At 35.1% G+C, this 17,472-nt stretch overlaps 1 protein-coding gene across 2 annotated transcripts in view; it reads left to right on the forward strand.

Moving 5' to 3' along the window:
* Positions 1-382: 382 nt before the first annotated feature.
* The window catches only part of Lmpt (four and a half LIM domains protein limpet), a 42,993-nt gene continuing 25,903 nt past the window's right edge, over positions 383-17,472 (forward strand). Inside the window, exons 1-2 of one of the 2 annotated variants that reach the window (XM_085658668.1) lie at positions 383-3,238; positions 6,057-6,142. In XM_085658668.1, coding sequence (XP_085514794.1) covers positions 398-3,238; positions 6,057-6,142 — 2,927 coding nt within the window. In that variant the 5' untranslated portion in view covers positions 383-397. Of the gene's footprint in view, positions 3,239-6,056; positions 6,143-16,064; positions 16,359-17,472 lie in introns of those variants that run through there. The other variant, XM_035886593.2, reaches the window with a different exon arrangement.

The following is a 17,472-nucleotide window of genomic DNA, read 5'->3' on the forward strand; positions in this document are numbered from 1 at the left end:
CAAAGTGCTCGCGTTCGTGAAAGTCCACAGACGACTTTCAGGGTCGTCTGCTTGGCTCCTTAGCACAAGCTCTCCTTCTCGTTCGCTCTCTCGATCTTTTCCTCGGTTCGTCCGGAACTGACTGTTTTGTGAAAAAGGAATCATCGCAACGAGCTAAGATCGTCGCACTCGTAAGAACGATTTGTAACGCGACGTACCTACCGGTTGGATCTTTTAGATCTACACTCTGTTGCTCTCTTTGATTATTTATTCATCGCTATCATCAGACGGAAGCAAGAATCGTATATTATTGGTGTTGTATGAATAGAGAAGAAGAAGAAGAAGAAGAAAAAAAAAGGAGGGGGAAGATAGACCGTAATAGAAGGTCATCAAACATTTATTTACATTAGTAAACGAAATGAGTTCGCGCCTTCGAAGTTCTTCAATGTCGAAGGACAGACCAAAAGCAACGTCATTTGGAAGCGATACATTTTATTACGAGCCGGAAGAACGAAATGATAAAAGGAATGGCAAAGCGGCGCGGGAAAATAGTTATCGCTTTGGAGATTTTCGTAGGGAGTGTTCTGAGAGAAATGGTAGACGGTTCGGAGAAGAAATCGAAGAGGATCCAGATATTCTTTATAAGAGAAGCAAGGATCGGTTTGCATCATGGGATATGAAAGATATAGCTGGACGTAAGGAAATAAATGAAAAGAAGAAGGAAGATGAGGAGGCGGAGGAAGAGGAGGAAGAGGAGGAAGAGGAGGATGATGAAGATGTGAATGATAACAATGATAAGCCACCGTTGCTTTACGAGGAATACGTCCCAAGTCCGAGAAAAGAGAATCAGAAAGAAAAGATTATCAATCGAGAAATACACGGATCGAGAAAAGACGAGACGAGGAAGAATGAAGATTCCTCGGAAGGAGTCGATTCACGAAATTATATGTTCGCGGAGTCCTCGGCTGTTCGAAGAAATGGTGAGAACCGAAAGAAAACGAGTTTTCCTAGTATCGATGTACGAACGGATACAGATCATAGGATCGGAGCCATGATCGAACGATTGAAAACACGCGAAGAGGATAAGTTGAGAAATAGAAGAGAACGGGGAAGTCCGGAGAGAGGGGGGGTTATTTCGTCGACGATCGAGGATCGTCGTCAACGTCGACGTCGACGTTGTCTCGTCGACGAAGAGCTTGGAAATCGTCAGGAGGATGATACAAAAACGTCTGTTGGTTACGATCAACGTTTCGATGATTTCTGTAAATCGAATAGAGGCGAGGAAACACGCGAGGATCGTAGAAGATCGAGGAGTATCGAGAAAGTTTCCAGGTATGAATTAGGCCGTGCAAGGAGTAACGACGCGAATGGTTTTCGAGAGTTAGACGAGCGAATTCCAAGATACATGCTTCGTGAAGCCGAGTCTCATGTTCGCGAGATGTTTGGGTTGAACGTCGACGACAATGTTCGACGTATAGAAGGTAGACGTGCGCCCTTCGATAGGGACAACGACCGTCGAGAGAAGGAGAATTCTTCGAGGAAGAGCCAAGACGCGTACGTAGTCGAAATCACTCGTAGACGATCAAGATCCAAGGACGTCGAGGAGGATCGAGCTCGTACGAAGGACGAGACGAAGAGTAGTAATAGTAGTAGTACTACTCGTCCATATGAAGTATTGCCCGGGGAATTTGATGTTAGAATACAGAGATATGAAAGAGCAACAGTCGAAGATAAGAGGGATCAAGAATATTTAAAAAAAAATCTTCACGATCCTTCGAAGGAGAGAGAAACGGTCAGGAAGATTTCTTTCAGCGGAGACACGGATATGTATTCACAAAGGATGCATTCGAAGAAAGAGATCGGTATAACGAGGAGAACGTCTTTCAAGGATCAGGATAATGAGATACGAGGACGGAATTCATTCAAGAACGATTCAGATGGTGGAATTAAGTGTACGATAAAGAGTCGAAAGAGTGACGTCACCGAGAGGGAAAAGACCGAATTGGTAGATAGTGTCGATTTAGGAAGAAGGAGTTCTTTCAAAGCGAAACATCCTGAGTATGGTAAAATCTCATTTGAGGAAGAAGAGAAAGAAAAAAGATCGTCGAGAGACCATACACGAGTCTCTAATGCAAGAATAATATCATTCGGGGATGATAAAATTGTTGGGGAAAGAAAACGGACTCCTGATAATCAAGATCGTGGAATAATTACCAGTATTTCTTTCAAGGACGAAAACTTCGTCGAATCGACTACGAGTCCTATACGTCGAGTCTCGAAAGAACAGAGAGAAAACGTCTTAGGTAGACGAATTTCTTTTAAGGATCGAGGGATCGAATCTGAGAGGGAACATTCTTATGGGGTTTATTGCGACGTTGGTAAGGATCAAAACGAAGAAGAATCAAAAAGGCGAAGTAGTTCATTCGACGATCGATTCGTCGAATCTGATAGAAATTTTTTCACGAGTCGCGAGAGAGGGGTATCTAGTGGAACGAGTCCTTGGAAGGATAGAAATGATATAGAATCGAGAGTTCGCTCCTCGAATGGACCGATGATAAAGAAAGTAAGTGAAGAAGGTACTCGGGACAAGAAATTGGAAAAGCATTCTCGAGCTTTTACATCAGGGAGAGTAGATGAGGATATAAAAGAAAATTTTCAAGAAACGAAGGATCGAAAGGATTTTTGGCGCGAGAGTAACAGACTCTTTGCTGCAAAATATCTTAAAGAGAATGGTAGAGGGAGAAGAACAGAGGGAGGGATCTTAGGAAAGGAGAATAATGGAAGCCTCGTCGAAGGTGCTTATGAGGAGGACGAAGGAGACGAGAGCGAAATCGAGCAAGAAGATTCGATTCGAACGAACGGTCGCCGAATCCCTGATAATCGAGATTTTGATTCGAAGGGAAGAATCGCTCGTGAACGAAATGGTACGACTATTGTAAGGATTCGTCCTAATATTTCGGAAAATTCGAGACGACGTCGACGTATGCAAGATTTTGGTTTGGAGCGACGCAAAAGGTGCGATGTGTCTTCACAGCGTTATGATAGCGATGAGGAAAGTGGAGAGGAGGGTGAAAAGGAGGATCAGAGGAAGGAGGAGGAGAAAGATAAGAAAAAGGTAATGCCGATTGTAAAGGACGATGAGGATGCTGACAATGAGCAACGATTGGATTCTTGGCGTGGAACTCGTAGAGATGGCTTAATACCAGGAATACCCCATGGATCTACTCCCTCGAGAAGACTTTGGAATTATCGCGAAGGGGTATGGCACTTTTCTGAGTCTATTGCGTTCGATCAGACATGTATGATACAGAAACGAGAAGCGATATTCATTAATCGTTGGAGAAGATAAAAATTGGCTTGTTAAAAAGGACAAATTTCTTTAGTGGATCTTGCATGGGATATCATTATTCGAATAATAATACGTGGGCTATCGGGATCGAACGAAAGTGGACCTAAAGTGTACCCAATGTCATATGGCGTTGAGAATCAAATTTTATCCGCGATCAAATTTTTAACCTTTCGTCTTTTATATATATATTACACAAATATATATATATATATATATATATATATATATATATATATAATATATATTATATCAGAGATTAATCAGTGAAATTATGAATGGACACACGTGTGTTGTGAGAATATAAAGAATATAAACGATATTGCATTAAATGACATAAAAGAAATATGTACGAAAATTTATAATTAAAATGATGAACACATGCGTATCAAAGATTTTAATTATTTTTCTTTTCTTTTTTTTTTCAATCCCCCGTGAGATGGATATTCGTATTGTAGAGATTAGAATAATTATTTTGGCAAACAATCACACACAGATGTCTACAAAAGTCATAGGACCGACTATCGTTCGGTCTCGACACAGCATGCGGCTTTTCGTTCGTTGGCCATTGCGTCCTGCGAATGTCATTGAACGAGCCATAAGTGGAACAGCCACGTCACGTAAGAAACAACATCGCGGATAAGATCTCTCCTTAGTTGCTTTCGGCTTTAAAAGCGAACCCTTTCTATTATGGACGATCAACGAGGAGTTCTACGCTTCGTTAACGATGAGAGTTAATTATCACTGTAACGGTTAATACGACGCTTATCGTGCCATCTCAAGAGAGAGGTGAACTATCGATTTGACCCAATAGACGAGATTTCAAAGTTTTCGAGCGATCTTTCGATATATACATACATACCTACACATAATTTCACGCTTAATCTTTTTACAATTCAAAAGAAATTAAAACGTTTCCTTTTTTCTGCTGTATATACTATATATATATATATATATACCATGTAAAAACCAAGAGGAATAAATTGATAGAGAATATTTCTAATAATCGATGGAACTAATAATAATATTTAAAAATGATGACGAAGGCAATGACGAGGACGATGACGAGGACGATGACGAAGACGATGACGAAGACTAGATGTGGTCTTTTCGATCGTGACTCACTGTCAAAAGAAAAAGAAAGAAAAAAATTATGTTAATTAGGCGCAACCCAAATCACGTTTCGGTAGAGATCATTATTTAGGATCGCTATATATGCATATCCTAGAATAAAATGGAGACGCGAGATTCTTGCCTGGCATATTTTTGAATGTGTGTATTCGTCATATACGCGATATTTGGCTATATCGTCGACGACAAGTCGTTCCACGTGGGCGGACCGACCATATATGCTGCGCGGAAGGTTCTTGAACGCATCCAACGCGAGTTGCCTCACCTCACTTAGCCTCACCGTACCGCACCTCATCTCACAGGATTCCTCTTTAGTCTTTATGTTAGATTTGCCACGAGACACACGATACCATATCGAACATCGTTCACTCTTTTTATATATTTCACAAAATTCATGAAAAAGAAATGAATTTTTATAGATACTTCGATCTAACAATAAAAATAATCGATTTAATTTCTTCAAAGTCATTGACACGTAATATGTGTACGTGTAAATTTCATCTATAGTTTGTTTTTAATACTTCAAACAATTAAATTATATTTTTATAATTTGAAAAAGAAAAAATTTTCCCTAAAAGAAATTAAATGAAAGTTTAAGAGTATCGATTAGGTTCATCGATCCTTTTAAATTCGATCAGGTCATAATGTTTTTAGTTAGTTCATCCATTATCGATATCCACGATAATAATTTCAATTACTTTTGAGAATATTAAAGTAAGCTAATAAATAAGAAAAACGTTAGGATACTTTGAAGTAGAACGCGTTCCGCTTTTACCGATTCGCACGAATGGACGATCGAATTGATCGACATCTGTACTATTATTTTATTCTGTACATATGTGCGTCGAAGAATTTAAACACGACTTCATTGCATTTTCCTTTTAGAGAAAAAGAAAAAAAAAAAGAGATAGAAAAAGATCACTGAGTATTTGCTTCGCGTAGACGGTGACGCGTAGGAAGAGAAGGGATTGAAAGCTTTCGGTCTTTTGCAATTGATTCGCAACGCCATTTTCTTCGAACGAATCGATGGAACGATACTTTCGCGATTTGTTTCGGTCTCATGCGGAATAAACCATAGTTTCTTCTTTATTTTTGATATTTTTCGTATTTATCGTAATTACGTAAAAAAAGATTATTGACGTATAATGAAAATAAATATTTAATATGGAAATTAGTGAATGAATCTTATTAGGATGTCACATGGAATAAGCAATAGTTTCTCTTATATTTAACAAGTTAGTCACATTTATCGAGATTACGTAAACAAAAATTATGTACAAAAAGTAAAAATAAATATTATGAATATTGGTTAATGAATCTTGTTAGGAGATTACATAGAATAAGCTGTAGTTTCTTCTATATTTAACAGGTTATACGCATTTGCCGAGATTACGTAAACAAAAATTATGTACGAAAAGTAAAGATAAATAATACGAAAATTGGAGTTTAATGAATATTGTTAGGTCATATGGAATAAGCTATAATTTTTTCTTCTATATTTAACAAGTTATTCACTATTTGTTGAGATTACGTAAACAAAAATTATATATACAAAATAAAAATAAATAATATGAAAATTAACGAACGAATCTTATGTTAGGGTGTCCTGATCACGGACGTCGAGGAGGGACAGCCATGTTTACAGTGTGGAGACGTGTGTCCTGGATTTTCCCCACATATTTGGAGGTAAGTCTTCGCAGCATCATGATCCATCGAACGAAAACATCTAAGTATTTGGGTAATCTTTTTGTACTACCGCGAGAGAGAGAGAGAGAGAGAAAGAGGAGGGGAGAGAGAGAAAGAGGAGGGGAGAGAGAGAAAGAGGAGGGGAGAGAGAGAAAGAGAGAGAGAATAGGTATATCGAAAATTATCGTTAACGAATCTCCAAGGGACGTTAACGACGTTGGCTTACCTTTATTTGTTTTGGCAACGATCCATAGAATCGATCGAACCGTGTATTTCCCTGCTACTTAGGTATCGATCACTGAGAAAACAGCTGCTAATGCGTGCTGGCTAAAGAGTATCTAGTTTCTCTCGATTAAACTCATATCAGCAACGAGTTTCCTTGAAATTTGAATCGTTCGTATCGATCTCATCGATCATCCTTTCATTAATACTAATCAATTCGATTTCATATTACGTTAAGAGGGACAATTATCTTTTTCCTTTTTTTCGAAGAATTAATAATAAGATATTAACAGCGAGCGTGATGGTAAAATGAAAATGAAGTCAGATCATATTGGAATTGTTGCGTTGAAGGAAAAAATTATGTCCCATTATCCCAACTGCGTAACTTAACGGTGCAGGAATTACCAAGCATTGTAATTACCTTCCGTGACTTACAACCTGGCAATGCGGTAATAATGAATTAATTGCTATGTAAGGGAAATAGCGTGACAAGAAAGAAGAAAGCGAAAGAGATAATGGATTCTCTTAATCAAATTTTGTTGTTTCAGAGAAAAAAAAAATAAAAATAAAGATACACGATTTTATATTATCGGGATATAATAATATTAGAAATTCGTTGCAAGGAAAATTTTGGCAAATCGATTTAGCTTCAATGATTGACAATCGTTTTGTTAGATGGATACCATCGTTGATCTAATATTATCTAACAGATCGTAAACGTCTTAGAGATTGCTTTAGAGTTGAAGATTTATAACGATTGCTTGCTGTTCTCTCTGTCTTCGTCTCTCTCTCTCTCTTTCTCCTCCTCTCTCTCTCTCTTTCTGTTTCTCCTTCTCTTTCCTTCTCTCTCCTCTCTCTCTCTCTCCCTCTCTCTCTCTCTCTTTCTCTTTCTCTCTCTGTAGTTCGAAGTAAAAATAAATCGTTGACATTCAAAGACAAGTTATGAATGTCGTCGGTAAGGTATTACATCTTTCTCATACTAATTTTGTATGATAGAAAAAGTTCTAAACGAGGTTCCTGTTCTATAGTAGATAAAAAATGATTTATCAAGATTAATAATCTTGAAAGATTGTATTTTTATGAATTCTTTTTTGTTGAATCGTTTAGAAAAAACGTATTAACAAGTTTAGAATGATAGAGAAAGGCGTGTATCTCTGTCAATGTTGCGTTGGAAACATTTTGCGTTACAAGGATGTCGTCGAGCGTAATCGACGATGCCCACGCTGTGTGCCGAGATGAGTATTGATAGTTTATGTGATAAATAGTAACGGCTGTGACGGCTTCGACCAGTCCTACATTGTTTCTTCATCATCTGAAGTACAATAAGTAGTCGACCATTATTCGTCGAATTGATTTAATCCTCTATAACGTCATGTAACTTTGAAATTATACACTTTTATATTTTTATTTTATAAGTTTGATTTGTCTCAATGAGTAGAAAATATTAATTGTATTCATATCCGAAATTTTTCATATTTTTGAAGTATATTTTATACAATTAGTATAATTATATAGTATTAGTTGTAATACTATTTATACTGGTATAATTATTGTATATAATGTACTTATATATTGGGTTGGCAACTATGTGATTGCGGATTTTGTCGTTTCCTTCTTATTTGAAATCCGGCAATCACTTAGTTGCCAACCCAATACTTATACTAATATAATAATATTCTAGTATTACTTATACTATATGTAATAGAATAAGTATAATTATAAATATATATATATATATATATATATATATATATATAATTTTGTTATAAACACAAAACAAAATTGGGTTATAGAGGATTAATAGAAAAAATTGATAGCAAAAATCAACTTCATTAATTTTGTCATTTTCGTCATAATAAATAGATCGACCTCGATTCCTTTTATTTGTCTTTCCGTTGGTCGTTCGTCATAGAGAAGTCAATTTTAAAAGCATACTTCTACCTACTGCCTATTTTCGTTTGCCCGATAGCATTCAAAGGACTCCACCTTAGATCATTGGCTTAGTTTATTTCGAACTCTTCGTTTGTCTAACGCAGTAGGGGACCAACTATAAACTATGAGGAGATCGTGACACGATTGTTTCTAGCTTTTCCAAAGTCACTTTCATAAATCCAAGCCTTTCACCACTTGAAAATCATAAACTCGTTTCTATATAGCACCATACATATAACATATTTCATGTTATTTCTTAATCAACGAAATTATATATTATACATTTAATTGGACGATTGGGGAATATACACATTCGTTGTGCTAAAGAAATAATCTTAGAAGGTAAAGAAAGAAAAAAGAAATAGAAAAAAGAAGAAAGAGAAGAAAAAAGATAGAAGTTACGTAGGTACATACATTCTCATGCTTGTTGATAGCGGGCATCGATAAGGAAACTCGCATCATCGATTCGCTCCTTTCACGGCACGTGAAAGTGAATCCACCGATTACTTGAGATACGAAGCGAGACGTAAACTCCAGTGTAAATGTTTCGAGTATCGTATCGAAACGTTAAATGCTTTAGCTTTCGAATGTTTATGGTCCAACGAGAAACACATTGCTAAGGATTACGTGTAAATAACATTCTTTTTTCCTTTTTTCTTTTCTTTTTCCTTTTTTTATTTTTTTAAGAAGGACCTAATCGTAAAAAGAAGAAAAAGAGAAAGAAGAAGAAGAAGAAGAAAATGAAGAAGAAAGAGAAAAATTGTTGAGGAGAATAGAAAAGAGAAGGATCGTTCGATCATATAAATTCAGATTGCAAAGTCTTATTGAAACGTCCATAAGTGTACGTCCATAACGTAAGACGTATGTAAATGATTTTACAATGTCCGTTCCAACCATAGATGCATACTTTACTACACCTATTATTCCTTTTGATAACATACTTTACTTCGTTGAGTGTAAAACCAAGCCTCTTAGTTTGACTTTGTTCTATGAAACGAAAGCAAATTGTTATAATAGATCGATTTCATTCTCGGCTGAACTTCTGAGAATACGTTTCCGCATTTCCGTTGATCGTCTGGCAAGCTGGAACTATTTTTGAAATGTTGTTCGTCTTTCTCGAAGAGCAACCTAGTTTCGGTTATAGTGAATCATTTTACTCGGCCGACTCTTCTCACGCGTGCACGTGTTGCTTTGACGATGTACAAGTTGGTTATGAAGATGCAGCAAGGCCAGACTTTGTTCTTTCTCTTTTTTCTTTTTCTCTCTTTCTCTCTTTCTCTCTCTCTATTTCTCTTGTTATCATTGTAAAAATATTTACTATTTTAATCGATTTACTAATCCATTATCTTTGAAAGATAAAGAAATCACTGCTTTATTTATATGAATGAAAATCGTTCATAGAAATCAATTTTTATTTCGCTGTCAATTTCAAAAAACATGATCAATGATAATTTTGTTAATAATGTGAATGTCAAGAGATCGAGATTATATTTTTATCGAATTAGGTAGAAATTTTATTTTTGTAAAATCCTTTATAGGTTCGTTCATAAACCCATATGAACTTTAAGTATATATACACGTATATGTATGTGTTTGTATGCATGCATGTACGTATGTACATATGTATGTTCTCTGATATTCATGGGTACGAACAACAAAGCAACTTTTCCATTGTCTCTCGAGGGCGGTCGTCGTGCGATAATTGCTCGTGGACATTATTACGCTACATATAACGTTGTGCTGTGCAGGTGTTCAAATACGGTGAGTCTCGGATACCGTCGTTCTCACCCACGCATTTACGAGTGAGATCACCTTTATACTTTAGACTTCATGCTGCGACGAAGGTGTTATGGCGCGAGAGTCTTTCCTGTCCTTCCAAGAAAAATGTAATATATTAATGTAGGATTTATAGAATTCGTAGGATTCATCGTGGAGATCCGACGATATTGAAAAAAAAGAAAAGAAAAAGAATATACAATATTTCCAAGAAATGATATTTAATAATCGATTAAAAATCAAATGGAGAATATCAAGAATAAAGATAAAGATCATGATAAAAGAAGTTTAACGACTGATATCTGCAACCTTTAAAGACTCATTCTTCATGTGCTACATTTTATCTATCATTAAGTTCTGCTGTTATCAGCGAACCGTTGCTTTATCATATTTGCAACTATAATCTTGTAAAATCTACTATGATCCTGTAAAATTTATTCATTAATGAAAATAGAAGTCGAGAAGGATGTAACTGTGATAAAAGAGAGTGAGAGAGAGAGAGAGAGAGGGAGAGAAAAGAATGAAAAAAAGTCGTCCATTCAAAAGATAAATATTCGTGTCTTAGAGTTTAGATAAAATATTAATTGAATTAGGATGTTCTTTTTTTTTCGAACATAATGGGCGTGGTACATTAAAACGAATAATTCTCGCAACGGGTCAAAACAACTCATAAGGGTTTGTAATTTGAGTTTAACAATGAAAGGGTAGCCGTTGACATTTCTAGTAAATATCGTGCTTGCCCTATTAACACATGGGTGGGCGGGCATGCTTGGGCTAAGTCGTTTAGCGTAGAAGCCGTAAGGTATTTGGCAAACAAATCGAAACCTGAGAGACCTTTTCAAGGATTCCAAATGATATTTTTATATCTTACTCTACTTTTAGAAACTCGATGTTCCTTTACTTTTTCAAATAGAAAAAGAAATTTCATGTTAAATGTTAAAAGGAAAACGTGATATTTTATTTATTTATCGTAACTGTTTTCCTTTTTGTCATAGTAGTTCGTCGTTCTAGATAAGAAAATACTTTCTTCGAAGAAGAGAATTTCTTTATATTTCATCAGAGAGCATTAACATTTCGTGGATGATATTTTTGAAGATAGTTTCTCGACTCGTATGCGTTTGGCACGATTCCTGGTCAATTTCTTTTTGTTGATTCGTCGCGAATGCTTTTCTGACACATATCTCGTGAGTGCGTGCGTGCGTACGCACGCGAGTATTTATTTACGATGAGGGAAAATTCATTCCGTGCGAAAAAAATGGGACATATTTTGAAAGTCTCTGAATTAAGGAGATGCCCGTGACAACGAATTATTCGAGTAACGAATATTTCTTTAGATAACTCTCGAATACCTTTTATCCTTACGAAATAATTGTTGATCATTAAAGATCAAGATCAGTTGAAAGGGAGAAAAAGAGAGAGAGAGAGAAAGAGAGAGAAAGAGAGAGAGAGAGAGAGAGAGAGAGAGAGAGAGAGACGGATGCCGCATATAGTTCAGTATATCCCACAACAGTAGAGCTTTGTGAGATATTAAGGCTGTTACAAAAACAGAAATTGCATTTAAAAAAAATTGCATAATTAAGATTGTTATTTTTTGTTTTGTTATATTAATAACTTATTAATTCGAAGGCAGTGTATGTCTCACAGAAAATGTTTTTTTTTTTATTTTATTTTCCTGTATCCTTAAATCTGAGAATTGGATTAAAAAAGAAGCTTTAAAAAATCCTTTCTTGTTTCAAAATATTTTGTTTTGTGGTATATTTGATTTTCCCCACGTAGTTGTAAATTAAATGGATAATAACTAATAAATACCAAGAAGTACAATTAATAAGAATCTTATTTTTCGATATTTTCTCTCGTAGTTCTCCATCTTGTACTGAATTATTTATTTTAGTATCAACGATACTATATTTTTTGTAAGTACATATATACAAACATATATAATTATTTACATTTTTGTCCAAAGAAAAGAAACGAAAAGAAACATACAATTCGTGTTTTCTCGCTCACATAATCACAAGAATGTCGTGTGTGGGTAAAGGAAATGCGTGTTGTCAATGGAATTCTAAGAATTCTTCTTCACTAACGAACTGTCTTAACACTTACGATAACATATGTGAATTCCCTGTTAAATTCGAATATAAATTATTATAGAATAAATTATTAAATATAATTTAGTGGACAAAAGTGTAGATATAAATTAAATTAAATGAGATCATTGAGAATCCGATGTTTCGGTTGGCGTTGATTCGATCAGCTGACATTGACAGCGCCTTCTTAGACAGTAAGCGAACGAATGGACACAGTGAGCGAGCTTACTCAGAAAAGTTCGAGCCGTCTATCCGATGATTTCAAGTTGCTGCTACTCTTCTACTTCTTCTTCTTCTTCAGTATATTCCAGTGCGTTAGTGAGTTAAACGTGATTTTTTTCCTCCTGGACGTATGATGTGTGAGCGTGTGTGAACGGACGTGTGAAGGAGAAAGAAAATAAGAAAGGAAGAAAAGAAAGAGTGAGAGAGACAGAGATATCAGAAAGAGAGAAAGAGAGAGAGAGAGAGAGAGAGAGAGAGAGAGAGAAAGAAACAAAGAGAGAGAGAGAGAGAGAGAGAGAGAGAGAGAGAAAGAAACAAAGAGAGAGAGAGAGAGAGAGAGAAAGAGACAGAAAGAGAGAAAGAAACGTCCGTCCTGCGCGTTGCGTGGTTACATGCTCGACGTCTCTTCTTCTATCGTTTCGTTCGAAGCGCGTGTGCTAAATTTAGAGTATGATCGACCGGTCGTTCGCGCTATCGGGACAAATAGCCCGCCGATAAAAGTCATTCGCACGGAGAGAAGTTGGACTCGTTGCTTCGACAACGTCCTTTCGGCGATTTCTTTTTTTTTTGTTTTTTTTTTCTTTTTTTTATTTATTTATTCGAATCTATTATTATTATTATTATTATTATTATTATTAATATTTTGATTATTATTGTTATTCTATTTTTTTAATATTTTTAGTGAATGTGTTTTACGATAAATTTTTACTTTTTGCAATTGACAAATTAAATATTATATTTGCGATTCGAAGTCTACGTTTTACGAATCACCGGACGCAACCTTAGAATGATCAGATAACGTTTTTATTTCTTTTTTCTTTTTTGTTTCTTTTTTTTTTCCTCGAGTTTAGTTTCGTGTCCCTGACAACTTGTGAGTGTTAGACTCCGCGTGTATTCGTCGTTTGTACGTGCGTGAATGTTTTTTGCGTTACCACGTGCCGAGCACGTGTTTGCGTGCACGCGAAATCTTCAATTTCCACGACAAGATGGGCAGCGGCGAATGGAAAAATTCCAACTACTCGAGCAGCAACGTCTTCGAAAACGAGGAACGTAAAGAAGAAGATCTTGCTTACTTTGCTACACGGTGAGTCGAAGTCTCGTGTTCACTTGCGAGAATATGTTGTGTCACGTGTTAAATCAAAGAAATTTATGTGAAGTCCTAGAGAGAGAGAGAGAGAGAGAAAGAGAGTGAGAGAGAGAGAATCATCATGCCGTGGAAACAACATTATTTATTTTTCTCAATTATATAGGATGACGATAAATTTATTGACACTTTTCGTACGTGCATAAAATTTATCGTTGTTTATCTGAAATTGTTCTATTAACATCTTATTAATGATAAATAATTTATACAAAATAAATTTAATTTGAGAAAATAAAATGTAACGAGTGTAGTAAGTACGTTATATATAAAATCAGCAATAAAGATAATAACTTGATGTTATAATCTCGTAGCTAAGCTCAATAACTCGGTTAGTAGTTTCAACTCAACTAAGGATTCCTCATGTCCGGGAAACCCGTTGCTTATTCAATCTTCTCTTCTTCGTGGTTACATTCGTGTTCTACATACATAAGATTGAAAGAATGCTTCTATAATCGATTTTTGTCAACTGCCCAACGGTGTCATTGTTCGATCACCAAGATCCAAAGCCGATTAGGCCGTCCGATTTCTCGAAACCATAAAGCTTAAGCCAGAGTTACACAAAAAAGAAAAAAAAATAAATAAAAAGAAAAGCAAAAAAAATACGAACGTAAGGAAAAGATTGTGTCAGGGACGTAAGTAGCGCGTCGAGTTAAAATTCCATGTTGACTACGTCACTTTGAAATATAATAGCTCGTATTTTGACGAAAACGCATTAAACATTAAATCTCGAGACTGACTTTCAGCCTTTCGTAATACATATGATGACTACGCAATGATTGTACTCAACGAATAGTATATGTAATATATTGGTATAACTTGTGCTATAACACTATATTGAATATATGTTGTATACATATATTCAATATACTGTTGAATATATATATATATATATATATATATATATACACACACATAATATGTATGCTTTTTAGGACGTTCCTTTTACAACACAATACAAACTGACCGTCCGATCGTGACAGCTCACTGAGTTTCAAGATAACGAGGTTACTTCCGATAACTCTTATCGACGGAGTTTTCAGCGAAGCTGTACTCTTTCAGAAACGTTCAGTTATTCGGTCTAGATCGTACGATTCTCCGTCGAGAGATTCAGCACGTGGCTTCTCTTCAGAAACGAAAATATAACAATTTGTATTTATAAAGTTAAACTTTATAAATACAAACTTATAAAGGTTAAAAAAACAAACTTATAAAGGTTAAAAAAAAAGTTAAAAAATGAGTCAAGCCTTTTAATGTAAAAATTAAGAAAAAAGTAGGTATATCGAAAAATAAGTGAATATAGAATGATCGAGATGTTTAGCGATGTTTAGATAGAAAGATATAAATCATTGTGAAGTGTTCGAAATGTGAATCGTCGCGTGGGATCTATCTTATATAGATATATAACTTTTACTGTTACGAATTATTTCGATTGAAATAGAGGGTCAAAGTCCGATTCAATGCCGAGCAAGACAAGGCTTTCTTTGAGATAATCTGTCGGAAAGTTATATCGTACGCGGCTTTATATCTGTTTAGACGCGTACATGCGTTTTATATTCGTAAGAACATTTAATCTCGTAACATTGTTAACATTTTCATCGAACTTGTCCGTTTTAATTTATGAATTTACGAACTTATAAGAAAAATTATTTATTTTATTTCGAACGAATCCGATAGACCAATAAATTTGAAAATTGTTTATATTTATTAGACTTTTATTATCGTCGATAAGTAAACAGATATATATCTGCGATGAATAAGAGGAGTCGATTAATTCGATCGTGGTGAGTCATTAATCGTATGATCAAAGACAATTTGCGTCATTTCGGTCGTGTTTGTTGATAAAAAAGAAAAATAAAATAACAGGAAAAAGAAAAAGAAAGTAGATTTAGAGTAGATTCTCGTGTTTTTTTTTGGTGTCTTGATTTTTTCTTTTCTTTTCCTCGGAATTGATCATCCGATCGTGCGATAGACGTAATTGTGTGATAACGGAATGTTAAGGTGTATTATTCAGAATAGTAACGTTGTATCGTGCTACGAGGAACAGTCCAAGGTACGAAGGTCGTCCTTTCTTTCGTGCAGCTCGCTAACGTGTCTTACGTTCGTAAGTGCATCGTGAGTTTCATAGTAACAGTTCGTGAAAGTCGTTCGTTGGGATCGACGGTACGTGGTAAAGTCTCTATAAAGTAAATCTAATTATTATATTAAGTTAATTCGATTTAAGGAATCAGTAATACGAAAGCAAAGAAATGGCCGCGTTGTCTTGAACATTCAACGATCGTTTTCAGTTTTATCTTGCTCGAAGGTCGGAGCAGCTCGAGCGTGTTTCCTTTTCGTAGCTAGTTTCGTTATCATTATCGAGGGAAGCATATAATACTTATCCGTTCTCTCGTCAATATATATTTCACTTTCGAGCTTGATCTTTTGGAGTGTTAAATATTTTTTTTTCTTTTTTTTTTTTTTTCTTCTTCTTTTTTCTTCCCTCGAACGTTCATTTTTAGTATTCGCTGAGCGCTTTGAAGCATAGTCGAAAGGAAAACGTGAACGTGTTTTCTTTCGAAGGAGAGTATCCGAGACGATAATAAACAAACTGAAAGAAAAATAAGAAGATAAAAATGGTTTGGGATGATCGATTATCAGTGAAAGAGTTGACGGAGATGAAGAAGAAGACCCCGAGATTTCCTTCGAGGGAACGGAATTTTGCAATGCGGAGACGGGGTCCTCGAAGGTCTGCATCTTTGATACTTCCTAATGCATCTCCGATCGGTGCACCTCCGATCGAAGAGGAACCTGCCTACCTTTACGAGGAACCTTGCAACGATAATCTTTCAATCTTGTAAGGATATATTTTCTTTTATAAGTTTATAGAATTTTATAAATCTGTCTCTTTCTATCTCTTTCGCTCTCTCTTTCTCTCTCTCTCTCTCTCTCTCTCTCTCTCTCACACACACTCTCTCTCTTTTTCTCTCTTTCTTTACTATAATATAGTTTTATTCTTCAAACATTGATTTTACGTGAATTTTTCATGTTGATAATATTTTGTAGACGTTGGATATATAATCTTGATATTCGAGTTAACACGTAAGCATTTACGTAATCGCAATTTTTCGAAGGATAACCATTTTAGGAGATGAGTGATGTAAACATTTTAGAATAATCGTTAATATATGTAGATATATTAGAATGATTATATTTTACGAAAAAATAATCCTTGAAATATTTTACTAATATTTATGTTTTATATATATATATTATATGTTTTATATATTATATATATATATATATATATATATATATATAATATATATATTTTTAATTATTCCTCATTTTTTAATTTTATATAAAAATTATACTTTATAAAGAATTTCTACCCTTTTTATTATTTTCATTAAATGTAAATATTCGAATATATAGAAGATCAACGATATTCTAACTTCAAAAATAAAAAGGTTCGTTTTAATGAGGTATATTTAATATAATTGATACATTTACGAAGAAGATATCTCAAAAAATCATGGTAATCATCTCGATCTTAGGATTAATGATCATTTCCCGTTGAATAGCCATCGTCGCATCAGACGTAACGGTTGATTTCCTTTCGCGTTTCTCAATCAAGCGAATGCGGTTCATTAGATCATTCTCGCAGTTTCCGTGCGTATAAAATTATTGGATTCTCCTTGAAAAAAATAAATTTGTAAAAAAGGAAAAAGAGTGAGAGAGAGAGAGAGAGAGAGAGAGAGAGAGAGAGAGAGAGAGAGATAGATAGAGAGAAAAAAATAAACGAATCAGCGAGGAATGCCTTTGCCGAGTCGTACATGGCGCCAAATTAGATTATCCGATTCTACGAATGCATTCGCAGGAACATATGTATATACATATATACGTATATTCATATATATGTACACACACACACACACACACGTATATGTATACACGCGTGTAACAACTAT

Source organism: Vespa mandarinia, chromosome 8 (assembly GCF_050613455.1).
Source record: "Vespa mandarinia isolate Hongniang chromosome 8, ASM5061345v1, whole genome shotgun sequence".
NCBI classification, from domain to species: domain Eukaryota; kingdom Metazoa; phylum Arthropoda; class Insecta; order Hymenoptera; family Vespidae; genus Vespa; species Vespa mandarinia.